Source organism: Bombus pascuorum, chromosome 4 (assembly GCF_905332965.1).
Source record: "Bombus pascuorum chromosome 4, iyBomPasc1.1, whole genome shotgun sequence".
In the NCBI taxonomy this organism is placed as follows: domain Eukaryota; kingdom Metazoa; phylum Arthropoda; class Insecta; order Hymenoptera; family Apidae; genus Bombus; species Bombus pascuorum.
Genome location: NC_083491.1, coordinates 3185380 through 3209762, shown reverse-complemented (window position 1 = coordinate 3209762; position 24383 = coordinate 3185380). Strand labels below are relative to the sequence as shown.

The 24383-nt window shown below is 40.2% G+C and overlaps 1 protein-coding gene and 1 long non-coding RNA gene across 2 annotated transcripts in view; one reads left to right on the top strand and one right to left on the bottom strand.

Moving 5' to 3' along the window:
* The window catches only part of LOC132905822 (uncharacterized), a 183394-nt gene that overhangs the window by 145550 nt on the left and 13461 nt on the right, over positions 1-24383 (top strand). The window lies entirely within an intron of this gene.
* Positions 16203-19297, bottom strand: LOC132905806 (silk gland factor 1). The gene has a single exon (XM_060957457.1). The coding sequence runs from the start codon at positions 18001-18003 to the stop codon at positions 16486-16488; it is 1518 nt and encodes a 505-aa protein (XP_060813440.1). The 5' UTR covers positions 18004-19297; the 3' UTR covers positions 16203-16485.

Below are 24383 nucleotides of genomic sequence, written 5' to 3'. Positions count from 1 at the left end.
ATTATCAAAATTAGTGCGTTAACACGAACATTTTGTTCCTGGCGTACAAAAGAATTTTATTTTGTACCTTATACTTTGCATTATATGGCTATTAATGATATATAACGTTCAAAATACAAAATTATAAACTAAAATTAAACAGCCAGATCCAGTCTGTCCAATAATTATCCAAATTAGTGCGTTAACACGAATATCTTGTTCCTGGCGTACAAAAGAATTTTATTTTGTACCTTGTACTTTATATAATATTGTCTATTGATGATATCTAACGTTCAAGATACAAATTATAAACTAAAGTTAAACAACCAGATCCAGTCGGACAGATTAACATTACCTTTATTGGACAAATTGGACATTATTGGACAAATAATTATCAAAATTAGTGCATTAACATAAATATTTTGTTTCTGGCGTACAAAAGAAGAGTCGCGAAGAAGAATTTTAAAGTGTCCGATGCAAAACACGATACTCGGAACCAACGACTGGCTGGCTATCAAGTGAAACGAGCGATCAACCCTTTAAAAATACCTCTTAACGAGTTAAACAAACGCGAGAAGACACGCGACGATCATTTTCGTTTCTGTTTGATTCATTCGTTTAGCTGATTCTTTTAATTATTTCGGGCAGCGTGGATGGCGTGCTTTGCTACAATTCGAGTATGCATTTTCGTACGAATAACAAAGACCGGGCCTGTCACGCGACTAACAATAAAAAATAAAAGAGAAGATGAAAATATTGTTCGATCGCTGGTCAAATATTTGCCACCGATAGAAAGAATCAGAGCAACATTAATACTTTTCTGCCTGTTGTTTGCGTTTTATTAACGCGTCGTTGGAAAACTATTTCACGACAAATACGGGAACATTCGGTGGCGGAAAGGTGTTCTAATAGCAGCTCAAGATACGAGGTTACTACCTTGCCTCAAATATTTGCCCTGTCCACGACGTCGTCGGTTAATTATGACAACGCTAATTAAAAGAGAAACTGCAATAAATTCGATAAAGCTATATTGACATTCCATCGGACTCGAGTTTTTCTAAGGGGAAACGTGCAAATGCGAAAGAAGTACGAGTTAAAGATCCGTTTATCTTGTAATTTTCTAAATCCTCGGCCCTCTTCCATCACTTTGTTAACAAACAAAGAATATCAACGAATTATGGTAAATTATAATCGAACAGCTTTCTAAAAACAAGGACTCGTAAATAAAAATTTGAAGATCGTAGTTGCACTTTCTTCGTACCAACTACGTTGGAATCGAAGCTATCCTCGATTTTTACGATCTGACGATCACAGATCAAACAATTTTACGAATTATTGAATCGAGCTGTAAAAACACAGCATAGAAATTACCGTGCCAGCCTCAAACGTACTAGATTCAATCGCGTGAATTACGATTGCACGCGTTGCAATTACGTGACTGTGCAAGTAGCGATTGCGTGTGATTATCGCGTAAATTGTTGATCAGACGCAGTGCGATAATATGACGCACAGTCCTAGAAATTCTAAACCATAGTACGCAAAAATCGAATTAAAACGCCGTTGCTAGTCTATCTATACTCGAAAGCTTCGATGCTACGAACTTTCTAGAAGATAATATACTAGATAATACAAATCACAAAGATATCTTCGTTTCGTTTCTTCGATTATTCGATCAGAAGTGTATTTACCATTAATTTCTACTAATTTTATAGTCGATTAAAGACGGTAGGTATATAACGAATTTAATCTTTCGAAAAATGAACTGGCAAAACATAATATTTGACGTGGCGTTGACAGAGAAAATATTCCTCGTAGCAGTGGATGTGCATCGCTGCGTCTCCGGTCAGACATCTTGTCACTGATTCTCCGCGAACCTTGACTCCTCGCCTTTACCAGCGACGCGAAATTCACGCTTGCGCAACCATAAATTAACGAAGCTGCAAATTACCCTGACTAACACCGCGTGCACATGTACGCCCGTGCAAATATCTGCATACAGGCGATGCAATGCAGCCGTACACACCACGCGACCAACGTAAAACGGGATATCGGTATCGGTACGATCGAGTAACTATACTTGCATCGAGTTCGCGTTACGCGAATATAATACTCGGTACACGATATCACAAAATATTTGGTAGTACCATAGTAAATTCACGGTCACAAAATCGCCACAATACACAGTATTTACGAGATGATAGAGTATAATTGAACGATATATTTACAATTACGTAGTTGGTTGTTTTCATTTTATTCGTTGTAACCGAATATCGAAATACAACGACTTCGTATTATTGTCATTTCTCATCGTTTCTGTATAATGGAATTAGCCGAAAACATCGTACTGTTATATCACCGGATATGGACAGATTTCTTGGAACAGCTATAAACGAGCTTCGCTGAAGTTAAACTGGTCGACTCGACTTTGCGTAAGTCTTTCAACTTCATTACACATGTACATAATTAGCGTCTAACTTCTCAAAAAAATATAATGGCTTATATCTCCATAAATAGGTAGGTTTTATCGTAAATTCCAAGGTAAAATCTGAAAAATAACATTTACACTTTTAATTTATGGAATTAACCAGTATGACTTCTAAGCGACTCGATGTGAGATATAACGCGATATTGATCTATCGTGTTATTAAATACCAATACCCTCTCCTAGCTGTAATATCAAGTATTCGATTGATCCGGTATGCCATCAAACATCAACCTATTACAATTACGCTACTATCAATGCTACCATACCACTCCAGAAAACATCGTTAACCGTAGCCAACCGTAACCACCGCCGCATTCCCAAGAGTACCAACATTATCGACGAACTATACCTGTCACATCTCATCCATATACAGCGTGTCCGTCAGAGTTCCGTTTAATACCCTCGAATTAACGACGCCGCTTATCGCCGTGTCCCGAGAGCGAGCCGCTGATAAAACCCGTCGATGAAGCGTTAAATTCCATGCGAGGGGGCTTCTGTCCTTCGTATCCTCCTTCGCAACAACCCTCGCGCGGACTTTCCACGTTGGTGAGCAAGAGAGAAGAAGCGAGGTTACAAGAGAGCAGGGTAAATTCGTAGCACGCACACGACTTTCCTCTCGTCGATATCGGCGTCGCCTCCCCTCTCGCGCTGTACACGACGACCCTCCAACCCCCCCACTGCTCGACCGTAGCGTCACACGCTCCCCACCACGTCGACCTACGATATCGCGACTCTCCCCACTCCCGCGCCGCTACGCTATAGCTTCCCCCACTTTAGCGCCGTTGTCCCGTTCGTCTCTCCACTTTCGCATCGCTACACCCTAGCTTCCCCCACTCTCGCGCAACCGCCCGTTCGCCCTCCTTCGCGTTCCCCGCTTTTTCCCCCACTCTTTCGCGTCTCCGTCGCGTCCCCTCCGCTTCTTCGTTACTCCACCTTTCATCCAGCGCGTTCTCCAGCGCGACTCTTTCTCCCTTCGTTGGTGTCTTTCGACGCTCTCTCACCCCTCCATTCCAGCAACTCTTCGCCCCGCTGCTGTACCGTTCTTCACCGTACGCCGACTCTTTTTTGCCTTGCCTTCTTGTGTCCATTTTTCCACCTCTTTTCACTCGTGTCTTACTGCTTCTCCCTCTTTGTCCCTCTCACGACCACGATTCACCCTTTCTGCTCCACTCCCATCAACCTCCGCTATACTTTCACCGTGTCTCGCTTCGACTCGCGTGCTATTCGATTCGTCTCGCTTCCGCTCACTTGCGCGTCGCGTCCCTTCCTCCACCCCTTTCTTTCCCTCTCCGACATATACATACGCGTATAAGTATATATACGTATAGGTATACAGAAGGATATATAGCGTCTCGTTTCACGGCACGGCGAGCCTATATCGAACGAGCAATAGCTACGCGCGAGCCGGCGCGTGTGTGCGCGCGGTATGAGCGCGCGCGGCCGCGCGCATGTGTACAATCAAACATTGTTCATGATTTAGTCAAATATTGGCGAGATACACAGGTTTGTAGTACCTCTCAATGTATATCTGCCTGTGTATCATGCTGAATAATCCGCGGGAGATTGCACCTCGATTGTCCACCCGTTAACTAAGACTCGTTACGCTTACCCGGACTCGCGACGCCCGGCTCCGCGTCCATTCTCTCGTCTTTCTACCGTTATAGTTGTTGTTGATCGTTCGATACTCGTTAGCGTGTCCGACCATGTTTTACGAGACTTGGCTGTTAGAAGACGTTGAAGACGTTGGGCACGTGTTAAATTCCATTGTTTTTGGTACCTGCGACCTGTTTACTCTACGATTAGGTATGTCTATAGCGTATTATTGTATTTGTATTACAAGCGGAACAGTCGGCCAATTCTATTGTAACGTATTTGAGAACACGTGGATGAGATAATGTAACGCTGTTCTCGGATTTCATAGTCGCTCGACGTTGTAAATTGCTATTTGTACTATGTGGTATCAGCAATAATGAATTATTTACAGTCGTGAACACTTGGTTTTAGAGGTAACAGTAGTAATTAATACTAATCGTAGAACGAGGCTATATTTTCATTTTGCTTTCACGGTATAATTGTAATGGGAAATGGACAATACGATGTTTGAAAAGGAAATTTAAGTTACAGAGAATGCACATGGAAACAAAGAGAGAAATGAGACGATACAAGATAATGTACGTGCATATGATAATACATACACTGGTACATAGGTAAAGTAATAGAAAAATGAAAAATAGTAATATATCCTGTACAGAATAATATACTAGTGTAATACCTATGAAATACGAGAGATACGAAATTTGAAAATTAATTTTTGCAATTCATTATGAGTAGTTTCTTGATCAATTTTCTTTCTGCGATATTAAAACACGTGGTCATCAAGGTGGCGTTCAATTTAGGGGTCAATTTAAGAGTAATAAAGGCGAGATAGGTGTAATAGGAACTTTTAATGCTTGACGTAAAAGGGGCAGATAAGATAATAAAAACACCACGGCAGTAAATTCGGCCAACGGTATCTGCTAAAGGAAAATCAATATGTCAGGGAACTCTTTCGACCGAGTTATCCGGTCTTGTCGATCCTTTCATTCCGGAAACCTCCATAGAACACGTCGACAAGAAAAGAAAGAAATCACAGAAAATCATCCTATCGCACGAACGTACCTCGTAGTAGGTTGTCCGAAAAGTTTCTTTCGTTTCATAAGATGATAGTAGACGAACAACAATTTCTGTATTATATTATTTTATTGAATTACCTATGATCCATTTCCTTCTATTTCTATTATTAGTTCGTGCATAATTCGATAAACTAATATAAAACAAAAAACATTGTGCGTCTATTATTTCCTTATAAAACGAAAGAAACAACCTAATACAATGTTCAAGACCCACCATACTTTTGTATTCTCCGTAACGTCGTTCAAAAAATGTTGCTCGGTTAAATCACAAACGACTCAGAGCCTACCATGTACCAATACCTAATTTATAATTAATTAACCAAATATCTCAGAAAGAAATTCCACGTAATTCGATTGAAAGGACACACCGCCAATAATCGTGGCAATTAAAGTGACTTTGAATAGCAAAAGGAAACAGATAATAAGCACACGTTATTATTCTTATAATAAAATTCTTATAATAACTTATTAAAAAAAAAACTGCCCTCCATTCGGACTTATTTCCCTGTCCCTCTAAAATCTAACAAAATCATTCTGTTCCCAAGTTGGTAGGTTTCTTCTGGCGCTCGAAGGTTCGACGTACAGCGATTCAGTTACCGGATGATTTCGATGATCTGCGCGTAGCCGCGATCGACCGCGTTATAATCCCCCGATACCGTGTCGATGAGGATCTATTACATCACGAGATCCGTATCGAGGCAACATTGTCTGGCGGAAGCCTGTCGATAATACAATCGGCCGAATTTTTACGGCCGTTCTCGCCGGAGTCGCCCGTCGAATCCGTAATTAATGAGCGCGTATCGATTGCATACACAGATTAGGAGATTCGAGGAGAGAGTAGCGGAACCGGAAATAAAAGGCGAGGTGAAATAAAAAAAAAAGGAGGGAGGGGAGCGAAGAGTCGATGAACGCGAACGTACCTCCTGGATGAAAGTCAAATATTATCGGGCGAATTTGTTAATGCTCTTATATCGCGGAAAACTCCACGGCCTCGTTTTTTCTTTCTCGTTGATGGAATAAAGCTTGTGAAGCGAGGCTCCGGTGAAACGATTCGATAGAATCGAAGAGTAATAGACGGCAGCTCGGATTTGGATAAAATATGGCGTAGAGGCGTAAGGTTTAATTTCTATCACTCAGTTATCCTTTATATGTGCACGAAAATAATTTATTATAACTAATAATATTAACGACTATTGTCAAGCGACAAGTTGTAGATTTCGTAGATTCCTTTTCCATTATTCTACAATTTGATATCGTCTTATCAACTTTCTTTTGTAAGTATATTTATTTTGATAATTTTACGTTTAGTTGAACGATCGAATAATTCATAACTTTGTAAATAATTTACTTTATCAGATTTAATTCGTCTAATGTTGGTTTTATGTATATGTATAACGTATAACGTTGATTTATTTATTATTAATTGGGGGTTGTTATTAATCGTTAGATTTACGGATTAAAGATAAAGGATAATCGTATTATGATATGATCAATTATTTTCTTTTTACTCTATTATAAAAAAAATTGAGTTATAGTTATAGAAGATTAAAAGTTATGGAAGGATTTATGCACAGTTACATGAATTGCTTATTTAATTCGTTTCATGATTTGGCAATCTTAGATCGTGACAGATTACGACTGACAATGACACGATTTTAGGTATCACTTCGATGATACTAACAGAGGAACACGATATCATTCCTCTGTTTATCATACAATTTATCACCGCGAACTTTCTAAATTAAGCCGTTTAACACGAACAAGTTAATAAAATATCGATTTTCAACGTAATTTGTAGATTTGCGATTACGATAAACTTGACTATTTTGTTCATGGATAGTAGGTATATAGTTGATAGATTGTACAAATTACACTTTTAGCTGGTAACGTTTTAATTCCCGATAATAACGAGCTATGCAAATTAAAAAAGGTCCAAGAGAAATTATATCTTGGTCAACCACGAAAGGAGCATTGACACGGTTGCTACCTCGTTATTTTATTTTCGTCCACTCGTTCCAGCTGGACGCCACTCGCGCGTTATCGTATTTAAAATTGCACGATTACAATACGCAACGATTGCTCAGAATCGGCCACCTACCGATGATCATACGATAACGCCGGCGATGATGAATCCGCGATCTACATAATGACCGGAGAACTCTTTCGAATAATTGTTTCTTCGATCGTGGAAAGCATTCTGTTGCGACGTTGGTTTCCGCATAATCATTTAAGCGTTCAAAATGATATACAACGATGATATATATTTTTGGAATTTTATCTGCGGTATAATCGATAGAGTTAATCTTTATTTGAGTGGCCCACTTTAACCTTGCATCGAGGTCATGAAATCTCAAAGTTGTAGACATTTGTACCTTAACGAAATTTATCGATTACCCATTAATAAGTTTTCCGCGATTAAATTCACTGAAAATTTTCATACGTTTTGATTTCGACCTCAATTTCATGGTTCATCCTCTGAGCTTCCGAAAGACAGGAAACAAAAATTAAATTTGTAAAAGAACGACGATTAATTCGTCGAAACGTTCTACCGTGCCTCTGCAGCATTAAACGCTCTAACCAATGGCAAGGCTCTGATCGCGTTGCTTTTGAAAGATTCGAACGAAAATGGAATTTTTTGTAACCGTTGCCAGCCAATGTGGTTAGCTAAAAATCAATTAGCAAAGACACTGGTAATGAATATGCAAGAAGTCGTAATGCTTCTTGGTGAAAACTTTGTGTAACTTTGCTGTCTTTGTACGACGTTGAAAGATACTGTGAATTCGCAGACCGAATATCGTGGATAGGCATTCTGCTTACGAATATGATTAGAGTCGTGAATTAATTAACAGCTTTCCTATTCAAAAATATTGTATCCTCGGTGAATGTTATCGAGTACACAAAGTCTGTGAGCTATCGAAAGGAGCGACGTTTAACGGACTCGCGAATGAAAACAGGAAACCGTAAGGAAACAAGGCTAAGAAATCGCTGGTGTGTCTGTACGCGGGAGATAGGCAAGTGCGAGGAAACGAGAAAAAGCCTGCAACAACTTTCTTCGGAGGAAACATCGGAATTTCCGTTTGCTCGTTGCAAACAGTATCGGTGCAATAAAATTATTTAACTTTTCCCGTTTTCTTCTGTCACCGAAATACTAATACCAATACTACGATAGTATCGTCGGTTGTTGTTATAGAGATTGCGCGACAATCGTTTTCTATACGCGTATTGTTCTACTTAATAAAATACCGAGGCAAAGAAATTTTTACTATCGCTAAACGGGTAAATATTTGCAAATGTTAGTAAACAAATATTCGTGAACATCGCTGAACAAACATTTGTGAGAGGTATATTATCTGCCAAATATGTGCAATACGTGAATGTTACAGCGATTGTAATCGAGTATATCTATGAATATTACATCATGTATTTCTATTAAATTTTAACTCGCGATAATAACTTTTTATCTGATCGTAAGTACTATATCTTAAGTACATGTTATCATTCTTTTGTTTGAGAATATATCATCTCGTAAAATAAGCTTTAATAACGCGTAGCTACACTGATTCTAGTCTACCACGATGATTTTCAAGTCGATTTGATAAATTAGTTTCATAATGCAATCGATAACGGTTGCGTGTGATACACAAGCGTAACGATTCGTGGCCAAAAATTGACGCGACTGTGCAAAAGATATATGAAATTCGAAGAAAGTCAAACGAATGGTAGAAGTATCGTTAGTATTCGTCGATTTCAAGAAGTTTAAATTTCAGAGAAAAATAATTCCAATTAATTCTAAACATTCCGCGGTTTCTCGAGGATATCGAAAGGAAGGAAAGAGGAGATGGTCGGGTATTTTCGGAATAAAAGAAGAATGTCTAAAAATCAGGCGAATTTTCGTAGAAATACGTGGATTTATTGAAACATTTACAACCTCGTTTGCTCGCGTCGTTTCTTCTCTGTCCGCGGCCCTTAAACTCGCGAGGGCCGTGGACGTGATTTCCGCTGCTGTGGCTTGTGCTTGTTATGTACATGAACCACAGAATCACCGCTGGATCGTCATCGAACGACGTGATTCTTAAGAATCCCCGGTCAGAAACGACACTAAAAAGCTTCTCCGAAGCGGCGATTCGAACAAGTAAATAGAAGGTGTTGTGGTAGAAGTGGACGAAGTTAGCAAGTTATTCGGAAGGTTCGACGGAGGTTGAGGTGGGAGCAAGAGAGGACAGAAGAAAGGAGTGATTTCGTTCCTTGATTCTGATACATCGAGGTTACGTCTCGTGGATAAGCGTGGAGAAATGCCGGAATGCACAGGAACAATGAAAGCGTAAACATGGCGACGAGATTTCGTGATTTCGAGACTTTTCCTTTCATTTCGTACGCAAGCGCGAACGCATCCGCAACTTTCGCGGTAGCATCGTTCAACCTCCGAAATCGATCGAGATCTACCATTCTACGTATTCGTGCAACAGATTGAATGACGAACGAGAAAGGAGGAATGAGTTTTCTTTGTGTTTTCTTTTATATCTTCTTTCTTTTATTATTATTAGTATTATTTTCTTTTTTTTTTTTTTTCGTCTCTGTACGTGCATTGTCTTCGGTCGCGGTAATTACCGTTCGACGAGTTTCGAACGGCGAGAAAAATGAACGGAGAGCACATGTCGATAGAAGGAAACCTAGAAACACACTCGGATCCGACGATATTATTTTCTTTCTCGCAAAATGATCATATCGATTCGCGATGCTCGCTGCTCCCTGGCTTTCGTCTCCTCTATTTACAGGGCGTTTCGTGGAGGGGCGTGTTTCAAAAGCAACCCCCCCAGTCAGCAGCGGTCGTTGAATCGACTGGGGTGGCTTGAATCGTGGCATCAGCTGCCACGCTTTTTACGAGCGTTGCTTTTGAAACGCGCTGTACAATGCTCACGCTTCTGCCTCTCTCATGCTATCATTCGCTCGCACATTCGCTCCATCGCTCATTATATATATATATATATATAATATTATATATATATATATATACATACATAAACATATATATATATAATATGTATATACCTAATAGTATATCATTAGACTCCATTTATTTATATATTTATACTTTGTATTTATAATATTTATATTTATATGTATATATATATATATATATGTATATATGTATGTATATATATATATATATATATATATAGCTCCCTGTAACATATATAATATTGTACATCGTACACGTTACGTTTGTGCCGCTATCTACACGTATCATACAAAAACACTGGACGTGTCCTGCTTTCGACGCTTTTAAACAAGAATTCTTACTCCTGGTATCTCTCTCTGTCGTACGTTGTATGAATAAGAATGTGCATGTGTATGTCTGTGCATATCGCGCTGTATCTTGTGTGTTTCGAACGTGCCGCAGCACGAGGATTTTCGAGTATAACGTTGCGTACGAACGCGTACCTCTACAAGGGGAAATACACAGGCGTCTCTTGCAAGCCTACGTTCATTAATTTAGATTTATTCTCGCGGGTTATCACATTTTTCGCTCTACGCCGGCGCTCGCGCGGATTCGAGCCAGCCATCGAACGGGGGTTCTCTTTCCCTTCGATATCTCCACTCACATTCGAGACACGAAACGTCAGATCTTGGATCCTTAAGAATTCGCGAGACTGATCGTAACGTTTAGTCGGTTATAGTCAGTTATAGTCGACGGCGTTCATTCCGTCGCTAATTTATGTCGTTAAAAGAAAGGAGAAATATAAAAACATAGAAAAAGTATAGTATATAGGTATCATTTATATATCGTTCGTTAGACGGAAACAAGAAGAAACAAGTAAAAATGGATAAACGTAGAAACAGTCTAAAGACGACTGCAATTTAATGATTGTAATCGGAACGCGATTAAGCTCGCGTATAATCGCGTCTAGCCGAACCGATACAGTTTTGAGTTCTAAGAACTGTGTCTATCTTCGCGAAGAGTGACAATCTATCGCACGCTCGTCAAATTATTCGTCATTTTCCTATAAATTAATCTTTTCCACAGACAACTATTTTTCGAGTATTTCCCAGAAAGCGATTCGTCATTTATACGTGCAACTTGTTTAACTTTAACGTCGTATGTGGTTCCATTGTCCTATGAAAATATGTAACACTTAATTATTTATGTGCGAAAACACTTTTGAACATTTTCAAAGCTTCTGTCGGTGGACTTTCTCAAAGAAAAGGAAACTGATATTAAGAAAACTATATTCGAATAATAATATGTAAGATCTAGAAGGAAAGACAGAATAAGTCACTGGTTCTTTGGTTCAAAATCAAAATTTCTCTGCTATACGTTTATCGACAGATCTTGATTTCTGATAAAGTTTAATAATCGATTTAACAAGATGTTTCATATACAGGCCTGTCCAATTCTATCGAAACGATAAATTACAGAAACAGAAAAGAGCAGAGGGATTGAGATCAACGACCGACTGAAAATAGGCATATATCATCGAAGGTACAGATAATCCTACAAAAATCCTTCGCTATCGCTTTCTAGTATCGCAATCTACACTCGGTAAACAATCGTCTATTGATCGTCGATTCTGCTCTTTGTTCTTTCAAGAAGTACGAGAGTTGAGACAGAATCTTTAAATAACGAAACATTTCCAAGACTAAAGTTTCGTGTCAAACCTCTTAGGTACAACTGAATTTTGTTGAATTAGGTACAGGGCTGTTTCTCTGTTCACAGTTTCACGCGAATTACGCGTAAATGATACTGCAATATGTAACGAATAATACTGCTCTCTACGCAACCACATTGGAACGAAGTTTTTGATAATTAAATTGTAATTTTTCTTAAAGACATGACGCATATACTTTAACTTGATTAATTTACTTCAATAATTGATAATACAATTGAGTGTGATATATTTTAAAGCACGGTACGACACATAGAACAACGTCGCAATCTTCACACTCATAACGCGATAGTGTTTTTCAAATTGCTATGTGTGACGAATAATACTGCTCTCTGCGCAATCACATTGGAACGAAGTTTTTGATAATTAAATTGTAATTTTTTTTAAGCATATGACGCATATACTTTAACTTGAATAATTTACTTCAATAATTGATAATACAATTGAGTGTGATATATTTTAAAGCACTGTACGACAAATAGACCAACGTCGCAATTTTCACACTCATAACGCGATAGTGTTTTTCAAATTGCTATGTGTGACGAATAATACTGCTCTCTGCGCAACCACATTGGAATGAAGTTTTTGATAATTAAATTGTAATTTTTTTAAGCATATGACGCATATACTTTAACTTGAATAATTTACTTCAATAATTGATAATACAATTGAGTGTGATATATTTTAAAGCACTGTACGACATATAGGCCAACGTCGCAATCTTCACACTCATAACGCGATAGTGTTTTTCAAATTGCTCTTAATTTTCTATTTTCAAGCGACATTTTCAGGTTGAAGATTCTTCAAAATTATAAGGATAAAATATCATGTTAAAAAGAGCACCCACTGGTGGTATATTTAACGAAAAACGACAATCGATACCTGACACTGGCGTATCAAAAATATATATTTTGTCTGTATATTGTCAATACTTTTTTCTTTTTTTTTGTTGTGGAGGAAACCTTCATAGGCGCCCCGCGCCCTCCGGAGAGAGGGCGCCGGGTTGTGTCGGATTCGTACCGGCTTCTCCCTGTAGGTAGGGGGAGGTATCCTGTCTGTGTATATTGTCAATACTGTTAGAAAATATCGCGAGAACAAGACAAATGAAAAAGATCATTTAGTTCAAACGCCGAGCCAATGGGTCAGTAGAGTGAACCGCTATAGCGACGCGTCGTAATATAAAATGACATCCGCGAAAGCCACTATAGTGGCGTATCGTACCTAAGAGGTTAAACTCGATATTATCTTGAAAAAATTGAATTTGACGTTATTTAAATACAAAACCTGAAATCTTTGTCTCAATCTGTAACACGCTGCTCGATACATCGTGAAACGAATAAATTATCATTGAATAAATGATAACTAGAAACAATCGTAATAAAACACAGAGTTTGAAGACATTTATCTGGATATATTATTTAATATGTCTCTGAAATAAGCGTTATAAAAAAAATAGTAATTACTTTATAAAGAAATATTTTGCAATTATTTTAAAGATAAATATCTTATTAATTATATTACTGTGTAAAGATAAAATTTAAAAATTGTTATATTTATTTGACATGTATCTTTTTTCACTTATATCAAACATATGTTCTCGTCAAATATTATTTACCATATTATAACATAATTATATTATTTTATAATATAATAAATAATTATGTTAGAAAGTCTATGGAACGATTGTGCTTAAGCAAACTCAAAAAAATATATACATACTACATAAATCACGATTATTCTTATTCGATAATTGAGCATACGACATCTTCAAGCTCGGTTTTATTCAACGACGATAATCTTGGTAAACGTGAAAATCATCGAATCAAAGAGAAACAGCTACGTAACTCTGTAAAATTTCAACTATTGAATCTTGTCGTATCCCTTGCATTATTCTCTACGTAATCTTATCTTTCTATGATCGAAGTAACTTAAGATCGTGGAAAATGTGAAATTTTCCCTTTGTTTATCTTTAAAACTCTACCTTAAAACTGTTTAAGAACGTTAAAAATTGTTCGTCCTGTTAAAACGAAAATGAGATTGCAACATATATATTCGAGTTAATATTCCGCATAATAACCAATAACGAAATGAACAGAAAGGAAAACCAAGGTTCGCATTCGTGTCTCGAAACGCGAAAATATTCGACTCGATCTCGCCCAATCAACTTCCCTCCGACAAGAAGGAAATTGCACACGTGTATTGCGACTAGAAACGAATCGTTCGAACGAATCGACGATTATGTTTCCGTGTTAAGAAAGGAACGAGAGAACGGCTGACGGTCGAGGCAAGTGTGGCGCAGCCGGAGGATCGCAACGTTGTCGCGTATCACAGAAAAAAACCTATGCGTATCGTGGTGAACGTCAGTCGAGAAAGGACGCGAACCGGAAGTCCATGGAGAACTCGTCGAGCACCTACGAATTTATTCGTTTTATTCCCTTCTTTACATCGCAATCGTGTATCTGGTCTCGCGGCCGTATGTCACGATTCGAGCGCAGCTTGATCGGCGTCTTGACATATTTTTCCTTTTCAACGTCGATTGCGTCGTGTAACGATGAAGAGCAAAGCGATAATCCGGCGATTAAACGTTCGTACGATGTCGACCGTGAGTTTCGAAACACACGTGTTTCTCTAACCAAAAATTTCTATGATCCTGGAAACAAAAATTTGTTCAAACAAATTAATTTCAGACTTGTAGAGTTAAAAGATATTGTACGTTTATAAGCGGACAAGTTGGGTTCAAGAAATTGGGAATGGAACAACGAACGACAAATTTTAACTCGTTTTCCCAAAGTAATAAATAAATCGATGGAAACTGGCTGGAATTTATGACACTCGAATGCTTCCATTTTCTTGTACGGTATTAATGATATCAGCGAATCGCGATTAACAGAGAATGCTATGAATATCGATGCGTTTATAACTTTGAGAAGAAATATACGCAAAGTACGCGCAACGTGCAAAACTACGAAGAATATTGAAAATACACGTCGGAAAACTTTTACTTCGGGTTCTTTAGTTACGTTCACAAAAATACGCGCTTGCATAAACACGTGTAGATAACTAATAAATAATACGTGATATTATCGAGTTGAAAAAGAATAAATCGTAGATTATAAACTTTTACCGGACGAATAATCTTTACAATTTTATAATTTTATGTCAGATATCGTCAGCTGGTTCTTGCAATTTGTAAAATTCACTTTTAAACATTTCTAGAATTCTACGTATTTTATCAAACTTGTTACTATGCTGCGCAAGAGAATTTATCGACGTTGGAAACTTGTTAGTTGTAAAGCTTCGCTGACGATATCAATTTAACTGTAAAACAAGATGCCGCTGAAACATGGACGGTTCCGAATTTGTAAATGAAAAAACTACGAGAGAAATGGTCGAAAATGGAAGAGGATTTTTATATTGAACCATCGGCGAGTTATCCGAATTGCCGCACAATTTTTCAAATCGATTTTCTGATTATTGGAATAGAAGATGAGTTAACAACTGGCGCTAATTCAAAATTCAATATCAGCTACCTAAGACACGTGTTTAATTCTAAAATAAGATCGACATCGTACTTATTTGGCATTGCAACTCGTACTTTCATAAATCTAATATATATATATAGATTGTTGCATTATAAATTTCTTCTTTCAACAAAACTTCTCCGTCAGACATTTTTAAATCGCGAACGTACGTTTCAATGTACAGCATACAAAAACCAGATTATCAGATCATTTTACTTTATAAATAAAAAGACAACGAAGCAACGAAAACATAGTTTTTACAAAAATAAAATCAACAAAAGTGTATGGATTCGAGTGACTTTAGCTTTGCGTTGTTACTTAATTTTTATTTCGCAAGGAAAAATATTGATTTAACGTCGCTGGTATCGAAATTTAACGTTATCGAGACTTAATACGATTTAAAAGTCACGCGAGAATAGTCTGCTATCATTTGGTATTGTACGCGATCGCGAAACAACAGCCGATTAAAACCCATTGTATCCAAAAATGATGCAAGTGAACTCACGACCAGCCAGACCAGAACCGTGTATCACGATCGAACCTTCCAAGATCACACTTTCCACAAAAAGAAACCGCAAAGTTCGCACCTGCCCAGCTCGACGATTTCTTAAGCGTCCTCCGGTTGTCGTCCTCCGTGTCTCGAAACGCCCCTTCGCACCCGCACCGTTCGCACCACACCATCCCCTTCTTGACAACGATCAACTCCGAATCCGGCCGCGCGACTCTCACCTCCTACAATTCTGTCTAATCTCCTCCGTTCCAACATCTTCTCACACCATATCCTCCTCGTCGTCTTCCTCCTCCTCCTCGTCGTAATCGTCCTCGTGGCCGACGGGCCAACAAGCTTCCACCTCGTTGTCCTCGCATCGTCGCCGACGTCGTTGTTGCGCTGGTTGTATCGACGCTGAGACTCGCAACGACGCCGACTGTGAGACGGCAGCCGCAGGTTGCGAGGGTGCCGACGACGAGGACGAAGAAGACGATGACGAGGACGACAAGGAGGTGGAAGAGGAAGGTGGTTGATGATGATGGGTTTGATGATTCTGATCGAGGGCAGGAAGAACGATGTTCGCTGTGGTCGAGGGATTGCTCGCGGCTGCGGTGGCGGCGTATGCCGCGGCTGCAGCGACTCAGGCCAGGGCGTAGGGGTGGGTAGCGTGGTGTCACAAGCCCGGAGCCGCGGTGGCGACGGAGGACGGCGGGGGCGCGCTGCTACTAGCCACGCTGGTCGCGTGATGGTACAGCGGACTCTGGTAATACTCCTGGTGATGGTGATTGGTCATGTTGTGCATAGGACCAGCCGCGTTCGAGCCCGTGTGCATGCCATTGTGATGATGATGACTCGGTGGCGCAGAATGCGCGTGAGGATGATGAGGCGAGCCGAAGTTGGCGTAGCTCTGATGCAACTCGTACATTTTCATCTCCGGTGGCTTGATGTCTTGCGCGCCTGGCGAAGTACCCGCCGTCGCGCCCGGCAGTAGCCTGGTGATGCTAAAAGGATGACTAGCAGCTGTATATGGTGGCTCCTGTTTCAAAGTACCGGTCATTCCATGGTGCAGAGCCGTGGGTTCGGAGATCAAATGAGGATGAAGACTTCTACTAACCATGGCGGTCAATTCGTCGTGAGCAGCGCCTAGTTCGGGTCCTAGGAGGCCGCCTATGTCCGTTGCGTCGCTTTTTAACGCGTGGTGTTGATGGAGACTGGCCGCGTGGTGATGATGATGCGAGGACACCAGGGAATGAAGATCCTTGTCGTCCTGTTGCTGGGGCCCGTGATGGAGAGAAGACGTTGTCTTTTTAGCTGCATGAGCCAACTCGTGGGAGGTCGGACTGTTGTGTCCGGCGGCGGCGGCGGCGGCTGCCGCGGCAGCGGCTGCTGCGGCTCCGGTATGATGCTGTTGATGCTTGTTGTTTTGTCTGGTTAATTCTTTCTTTTCGTCTTTAAACCTCTTCTGTCGACGTAAATAGCATCCGTTCTCGAACATGTTTCCACTCTCCGGGTGCAAGGTCCAAAAGGAACCCTTGCCAGGCTTGTCCGGAGTTCGCGCCACTTTCACGAAACAATCGTTGAAGCTGAGCGAATGCCTGATGGAATTCTGCCAGCGTTGCTGATTTTGTCTATAGAACGGGAATAGGTCCATGATAAACTGATAAATCTCCGACAAGGTGAGCATCTTGCTGGGCGCGTTCTGGATAGCCATTGTGATCAGGCTGATGTAGGAATAGGGCGGTTTCGCGTGGGTGTAACTTCTGCGGTAAGACTTGTCGGTTCTGGCGCGTTGCAAAGCGGAATTTGGCGAATCCGGTTCGGTAAGGGAAAGAGGATCCCTGGTAACACCGGCGCCGCCGCCTGGCGTTAGAGGACCATAGCCGACGGCGCTCATACACGCGCCACCGCCTCCCATCGAGGCACTCCCGTAACCACCCATAGCACCACCGCCCATCGATGCCATCCCCATTGCCGAACTCATGGTGCTCATGTTGAAACCGCCGGCACCCTGAGGACTGCAACTTGGTCCAACACCGACACCCATTGACATACCCATAGGCATACATCCTACCGAGTTGATCGAGCTGTACGTCGGCGCCATGCTGCCCATCGTGGACATCGCGGCGCTGGTCATCGCGCCGCCGAGGCTACCAGCATCGCTGTACAGCTTCTGCGACTGGAGCATGGTCATAGAGCTAACCGGTGCCGGAGTGGCGGGCTGCTGTCTGCTTGTCAAACGAGAATCATGAAAACCGCGGTACCACGGCTGGTGTTGGTAATGCGACGGTTCCCGAATCTTCTCCTCGGTGACGAAAATGCTTGACACTGCTCGTCAACACACGGCTATTTCAATTACTCACGATCCTTTATATCCTTCATACGACTCTGATTATCATCGAGTTACATGTGTCGATATCACTGATATTTTTCACTGTCCACGACAATCTGATTCGTACGTCGACAAACAGAAACTTCACCTTCGTTTTCTATGGCTTCTGCAACTTGCGTGATACGACGTTTAAAACACAATTCGCGCACTCCAGCAATTTGAAAAAATTCACAGAATCTTCGGAAGAAATTCCACGATCTTCTTAGATATAGTATCTTCTTTCCTCCAACACCGAGAATCCTTTAAAGTACACCGCAAACGAGCTTCGATATGTCCGAAAAGTTTACGATCGCTCGATCACTTGGTCAACACGTTGCGAATAACGCACGGTATGAAATTGTACGCGCGGGCTGGTCGCGCACGGTCAGCACCAAGCACGAGCTGAGAACACACGACGAGCAGCGATCGACGTTGTTTGAGCGGGGTTCTGTGTGCACGAACCGCCTCACCTCCACTCTCCCTCATTCACCAGTCTCGTTATTTCCCTGTCTCTCTGTCTCTCTGTGTGCCGTGTGGATGGAGGTCGACTAGCGAGTGTACTCCGCTACTCTTCAGTCTGCCCAACTTGTTCAAACACTCCCTACTCCGTATTGCGTTTGCCACGCCTGTTCCATCTTCACCGACCTATCACCGTCAACGTCACCCTACTAATCCATAGTCGCACCAATCGACGTGCAACGGAGGGTGTTCAACGTGTCCGTTGAATCAACGGCACGATGATGCGAGTGGGGAAACGGCCAGATCTTCGAGCGTTTGACAAAGTACGAAGAGCGCAGCTGCGAAATATCCCGCTTGCGCAATATCCCACAGGATGCCGGGCCACGGCACCCGACCACCACGTCCCGACGGCCGCGTCCCGATGCTCCTCTCTCATGTCATGTCAACTGTCTGTCTGCCACACGTTTGACACCTATCGGCGCGTGTCACGCGACGGGCTGATTTTCTTCCATTTCTTTCTTTTCTTATTTTCTTCCTTTCCATTCTTTCCTCCTATCTTCGGATACCTCTCCTTTTCGTATATTTTCTTATTCTTTTCTTTTTTTTTTCTTATTTTAAGTCGATCGGTCGATTTACAGTTTCTCGTATTTCACTTTTCTTTCTCTTTGTGTCTTCTTCTTCTTCCTCTTTTGCTTTGTTCGAATATGTTTGAATATGTTATTTGGTTCAGTGAATCGATGCATAAGTTCAATTTTTGGAGATAGTTTCCGAAAGAACGTTCGAATTGTGTTCCTCAAACTCGTGGCAATCTTGTGATCTCCGGAGGTTCACGACGGTGCTGAGAGAAGAACAACAACAAAGCTACGTTTCTGGCGCAGTACAGGTTCGTAGATCCGTTTGTTACGGTAGATTTTTCACGCGTTCACGACGCTTCTCACTCGTTCGTTACTTTCCTTTATCCGTTCGTTGAATTTTCGTAGAAATTTCTTATCGACCAATAAAATTACTCCATGATAGCTATCGTGTACTATACGATATTTTCTAGAGCGATATCCTACATCAAATCCTCCATACAAAATTATTTATTTTTTGAACTTTTTATCGATTTTGTGGTATTTGAACAAATGTTAAAACAGTATTTGAATTAATTAAGAATAGCTCGTTATCGAGCTCTATTCATCGACGGATCGTGCAAACGTATTCCACAAAAATTACTCGCTGAATTAGATTATCTAGAAAATTCGAGTCGTTGCAACTGAAAGATCGTGAAATTTAGATTCGATAAATCGGTCGTTTTATTTTCCGCGTTACGTGGTAGGTAGACCCGTTACAACTTAAGCAAATCAAACGAATTAAATGCGCAAACAAACGTCAAATATTGAAACTAATAACACTTACCCAGTGACATAGAACTTGTTTAAATTAATCAAACGCCCACTTGTTCTCGTGTTACTTCGATGCTCCAAGATCCAGTAAACACAACAACATGCTGATGGAAATTCTGATTAGTTTATGGTACGTTTGATGGCAGAATTATCAATGATCGTAGTAAATTACGAATCGATTATTTGGTATATGAGAAACGAAAATGATTTCTGCGACTACAGCATCAAACAGATCGTTTTTACAGCGGTAAGATAGCAAAATACGAGAGGCTTGGCTGACAAAGACCGACCCTATAAAAGCAAATAGAATAAAATGCAGACAATGTATGTATGTACACGTAACTTCGAATGTAACGTGCCGTTGCAAACGTTTAACTTCATCAGAAAAAAAAAACACGAACGTTTTCTCTGGACAATCTGGAAATAAAGAATTTTGGGGGGAAAAATGGAACTTGGTTAAGTAAAGTTTGGCAATAGTCAGAAAAGTAAATATTGACGAATAATAGATTCGTCAATATTCTAGGAATGATCTAGTTTGGAAAATAGATTACTTAAATATCTAACAATATAAATATTGAAGTATGGCAAATTACAGGGAGTTTGGACTGGCTCGATCAACTTACATAAGAATACCGCTGCTTTCATTACCTATGTCAAAGCTAGATAACTCAAACAGTTACCGATAACATTTAATTACAACAACAAATATACACGCATAATATTTATCTATATCCGTATAACACACTGATAACTCTAAACATCCAACGTAAATTTGTCGATATTTACGATTGAGTTAAACCTCTTCTACTACAAGTAGGCACACTCGAATTTTTTTTTTTTTTTTAAGAGAGAGAGAACAAATTGCAAAACAAGCACTTATTAACTTTTTAACAACAAAGAAATCAGATACAACATAGCTACATAAATATTCTTCAGTCAACCATTCTCTGACATTTTTCAAACGCTTCTTTCCTGCGTTGCAATAATTTGGTGGCCCTGTCGCAGTCATTGAACCGTCAATGACATTCATGTTTTACTAGAAGATTCGAGTAGAATAAAATTACACGTGTACGCGATATTGTCTTGTGGATGTTTACTTTTGAAATGATTAGAAAGAAAACACAAGGATAACCAAAACGAAAAGTAGAAATTTCTTCTTGAAAGAAGAAAATTTTATTCGCGATAAATATTCGCAAGTTTTCTTTCTCGGAGAAGGCAACCAACGATCGTTGGAATATAATTTCATAGAGGAAATCGATAAAAATACGACATCGCCACGAGACAATCGAGTTTTCCAATCGAATTTTCCGCTTTTCCGACGCGTCGCGTCGCTCGATCAGCGTCGATTAATCGTTTATCGCGTCTCGAATAATTAACCGTCCGTGGCCCATGAATATTAAACGCGCGTAATAAAAAGAGATCGGATTTTCGGCGGATAATTCGGTTAGCTTAACTCGATCCGGTCGCGCGGTTTCCTCTGTCGCTCCCTCCGTCGATTCCACGCCTCGAAGCTCGCAAGTCGACCGATTTCCTCGTCATTATTTCGCGATTATCCCTCGATTCTCTCGCAATTACGATTTTATTTCAAACGTCGATATTAAAACGACCGATTACTAACCCACAATTTCCTCTATTTAAATAATCTCTGACGCTTTACACGACGTAAAGTGTCTACCATTGCGGCCAACTATTTCTTCCGACGGAAAGTACAACGACTTGGTCAACGCGCAAAGTAGCAAAAATTTGAAAAAAATCCAATAATACTGAATTATCGAACGAAGGACTTTGATTTCTTACAAATTATAAAGTCTCGAATAAATTGAACGTATCACAGACGTCTTGTGCCACTTGTATAAAATTTCATACTTCAACGGGTTTCGTGTATTTTCATTCAGCGTGATCTTTTGACATTTTCCACGTTGCGATTCTTCTATATGTAAAACCTTTTTCTGTATTGCTACGCCTACGAACATCTTGCCGGCGTTTTATTTTCGCGATCTGTATGGCCGTGTCGAGTCTCGTAAAAATTGAAAAAAATTAACAAGGCGAATCGATAATGAGCGGTTGAGAAATGACTACCTGTAAATTTGCGATCGTTCTCGAACCGAGATGGAATCGGCGATTCGTTCACGTGGCTAGCTATTTTTCGAGCAAGTGCGAAGTACGGTCTAATGTGTGGGACGCGGACGATTGGAAATGTGAAGGGAACGCGACGAAGAAGAAAGCATCGAAGGGTGGTCGATGTGTCGCATTTATTCAACGACTTAACACGTCCCCCGTCGTGTAAATCACCGAATGGTGACCCATTTTGCTCGTCACGAAGGAGAAACCTTCTTTGCAGTTTCACAGTCGCGTTAGAAACGCGCGATGAAACGTCGAAAAATTAATAGGAATAACCAGATATTTATATTTATGACCGGGATAAGGAAGATGAAACGCGTGGCTAAAAGATCGCTTTAACGCGTTAATTTTTTTAAATTATTGACTAACTTTGTAAGTGTGTAGGCGATGCGGATTTCCAGGTTGCGAGTGAACGCGACATTATTTTCCACTGGACAATCCGGCGCGACATTATTTATGATAAATAGCGAGGTTGGCGTTAATAATTTTACAGGTTTGTCACGCGGTGCACAATACGATGGCTCCAGAACGCGTTCATGTGTGTTAACGGTGAATTAAATATCGAGTTAGCCGATTAATTTGCTGCTTGTTTCTCGCGCGAATAATGGAACCTGTGAAACTCCGTGATCGCGACAGATTTACGTAAATTACGTCTCCTAGTTACATGGATAGCGAAAATAATAGACAAAAATAGATCTGAATGAAAATGATGTCTTATTACAATTACTATAAAATACGTGTTATTCTCAAAACTTGTATTCTACGTCTAGAAACTCCTTATGATTATTACAAAGTACAAAATCCACCTTCGGAGATCCTGCTTATTTATTCGAAAAATGGGAAACGATATTTTCGCTATTTCTCTCCAAAAACACGCAAATTTTAATCAATCCGTCCCTCTGAAATCATCCTGACGAACAAATTCTCATTTTACCTACTTTACTGTCGTTCTCTTGCTTCGGCTTTCTTTAACTTTCTTTTCTTTTCTCCTTTTGCTCCTTCGAAGGAGCAACACTCGAAACTGCTGAATCTAGCAACGACTTTTATTATCATCCGCGTAATTTCGTTCCTCGCTGCGTAAGAAAAACGACGGCCGAATATTTTCAAATGATTTGGTCAAACCATCGCGTTTCTTTCGTCACGAGATAGGAATATTTCCTATTTTTTTTTTCTTTCTTCTTGCTTTATTCCCTCTCAGAAGGCTCACCGCGCAGATCAAATATTCCGCGGAATAGATTTTAACGCAAAAACTTGGATCGAGCGGAAAAATCTTTGCACGATCGGTTAGGGAACCTTGTTTGCCATCGACCAACAGCTTCGAGACGACATTTTCACCTCAGCCGTCTCTGTGCTTAACACGTTCGCGTCACCATTTACTAATTGTTAATAATCTATAGGTATTTCGCTCTTCCAACAAGCATCGCCCGTCGTTCTTCGATTTTCGAAAGGAAATACAAAAAGAACATAAGCGTTTACCTACTATCCTATTATTTCTTGTTTCTTCTACCTTCTCACAGACGCGAGAATTTAAGCAACGTTTCGATAAACGATCAGAGACGTTGCTTTTCGATCGACGCGTACGCCTGTTATCACAAAGTATCGCTTATCGATTACATTGGCGCCGAATTCTAGGGCACAAGGCCCTTATTTACACATTGGTGTGAAATTTGATTTTTCCGATGGACCTCGTACTCGCAAATTGCAGAAAGGAATTTCTGAGATTAACTGCTTTCCGAGACTCGTTGCGAAAAAGTAAACGACAAAATGGTGTCCACCGTTGGACAAAGTCACAAAAGGCAGAGTCGATTACGAACGGGCTCCGTCGTTTTATCGATTGCCTGTCCGTCGGCCCTTGTATCTTGTCCACTGACCACCGATTAACAGTCCCCTCTGTCATGATAAAACCACGTCTAAATATCTATCTACGCTATTACAATACAGTTCCCATCGCTACCAAAACGAAAGGAAGACACAATTGAAAAGTATGTAACAGCGCGGAGAAATAAAAAGATGTAAAAATTCAAAGTCTGTCTTGACAAGCAGGTAATTTTTCGTTTCTATATGATTACTGGCGCTATTAAAATACATTTTTTATCGAAGGGAAAATAATCAGAATCGCCGAACGAACGACTATCAATTTTTTAATTTATAAAAAACAAATAAGCTAAGAGAATAATCGGAGCGGAGTTGCTAAAAATCATTATCTACGGCCAACTTATCGATAGATATTCACGCTTC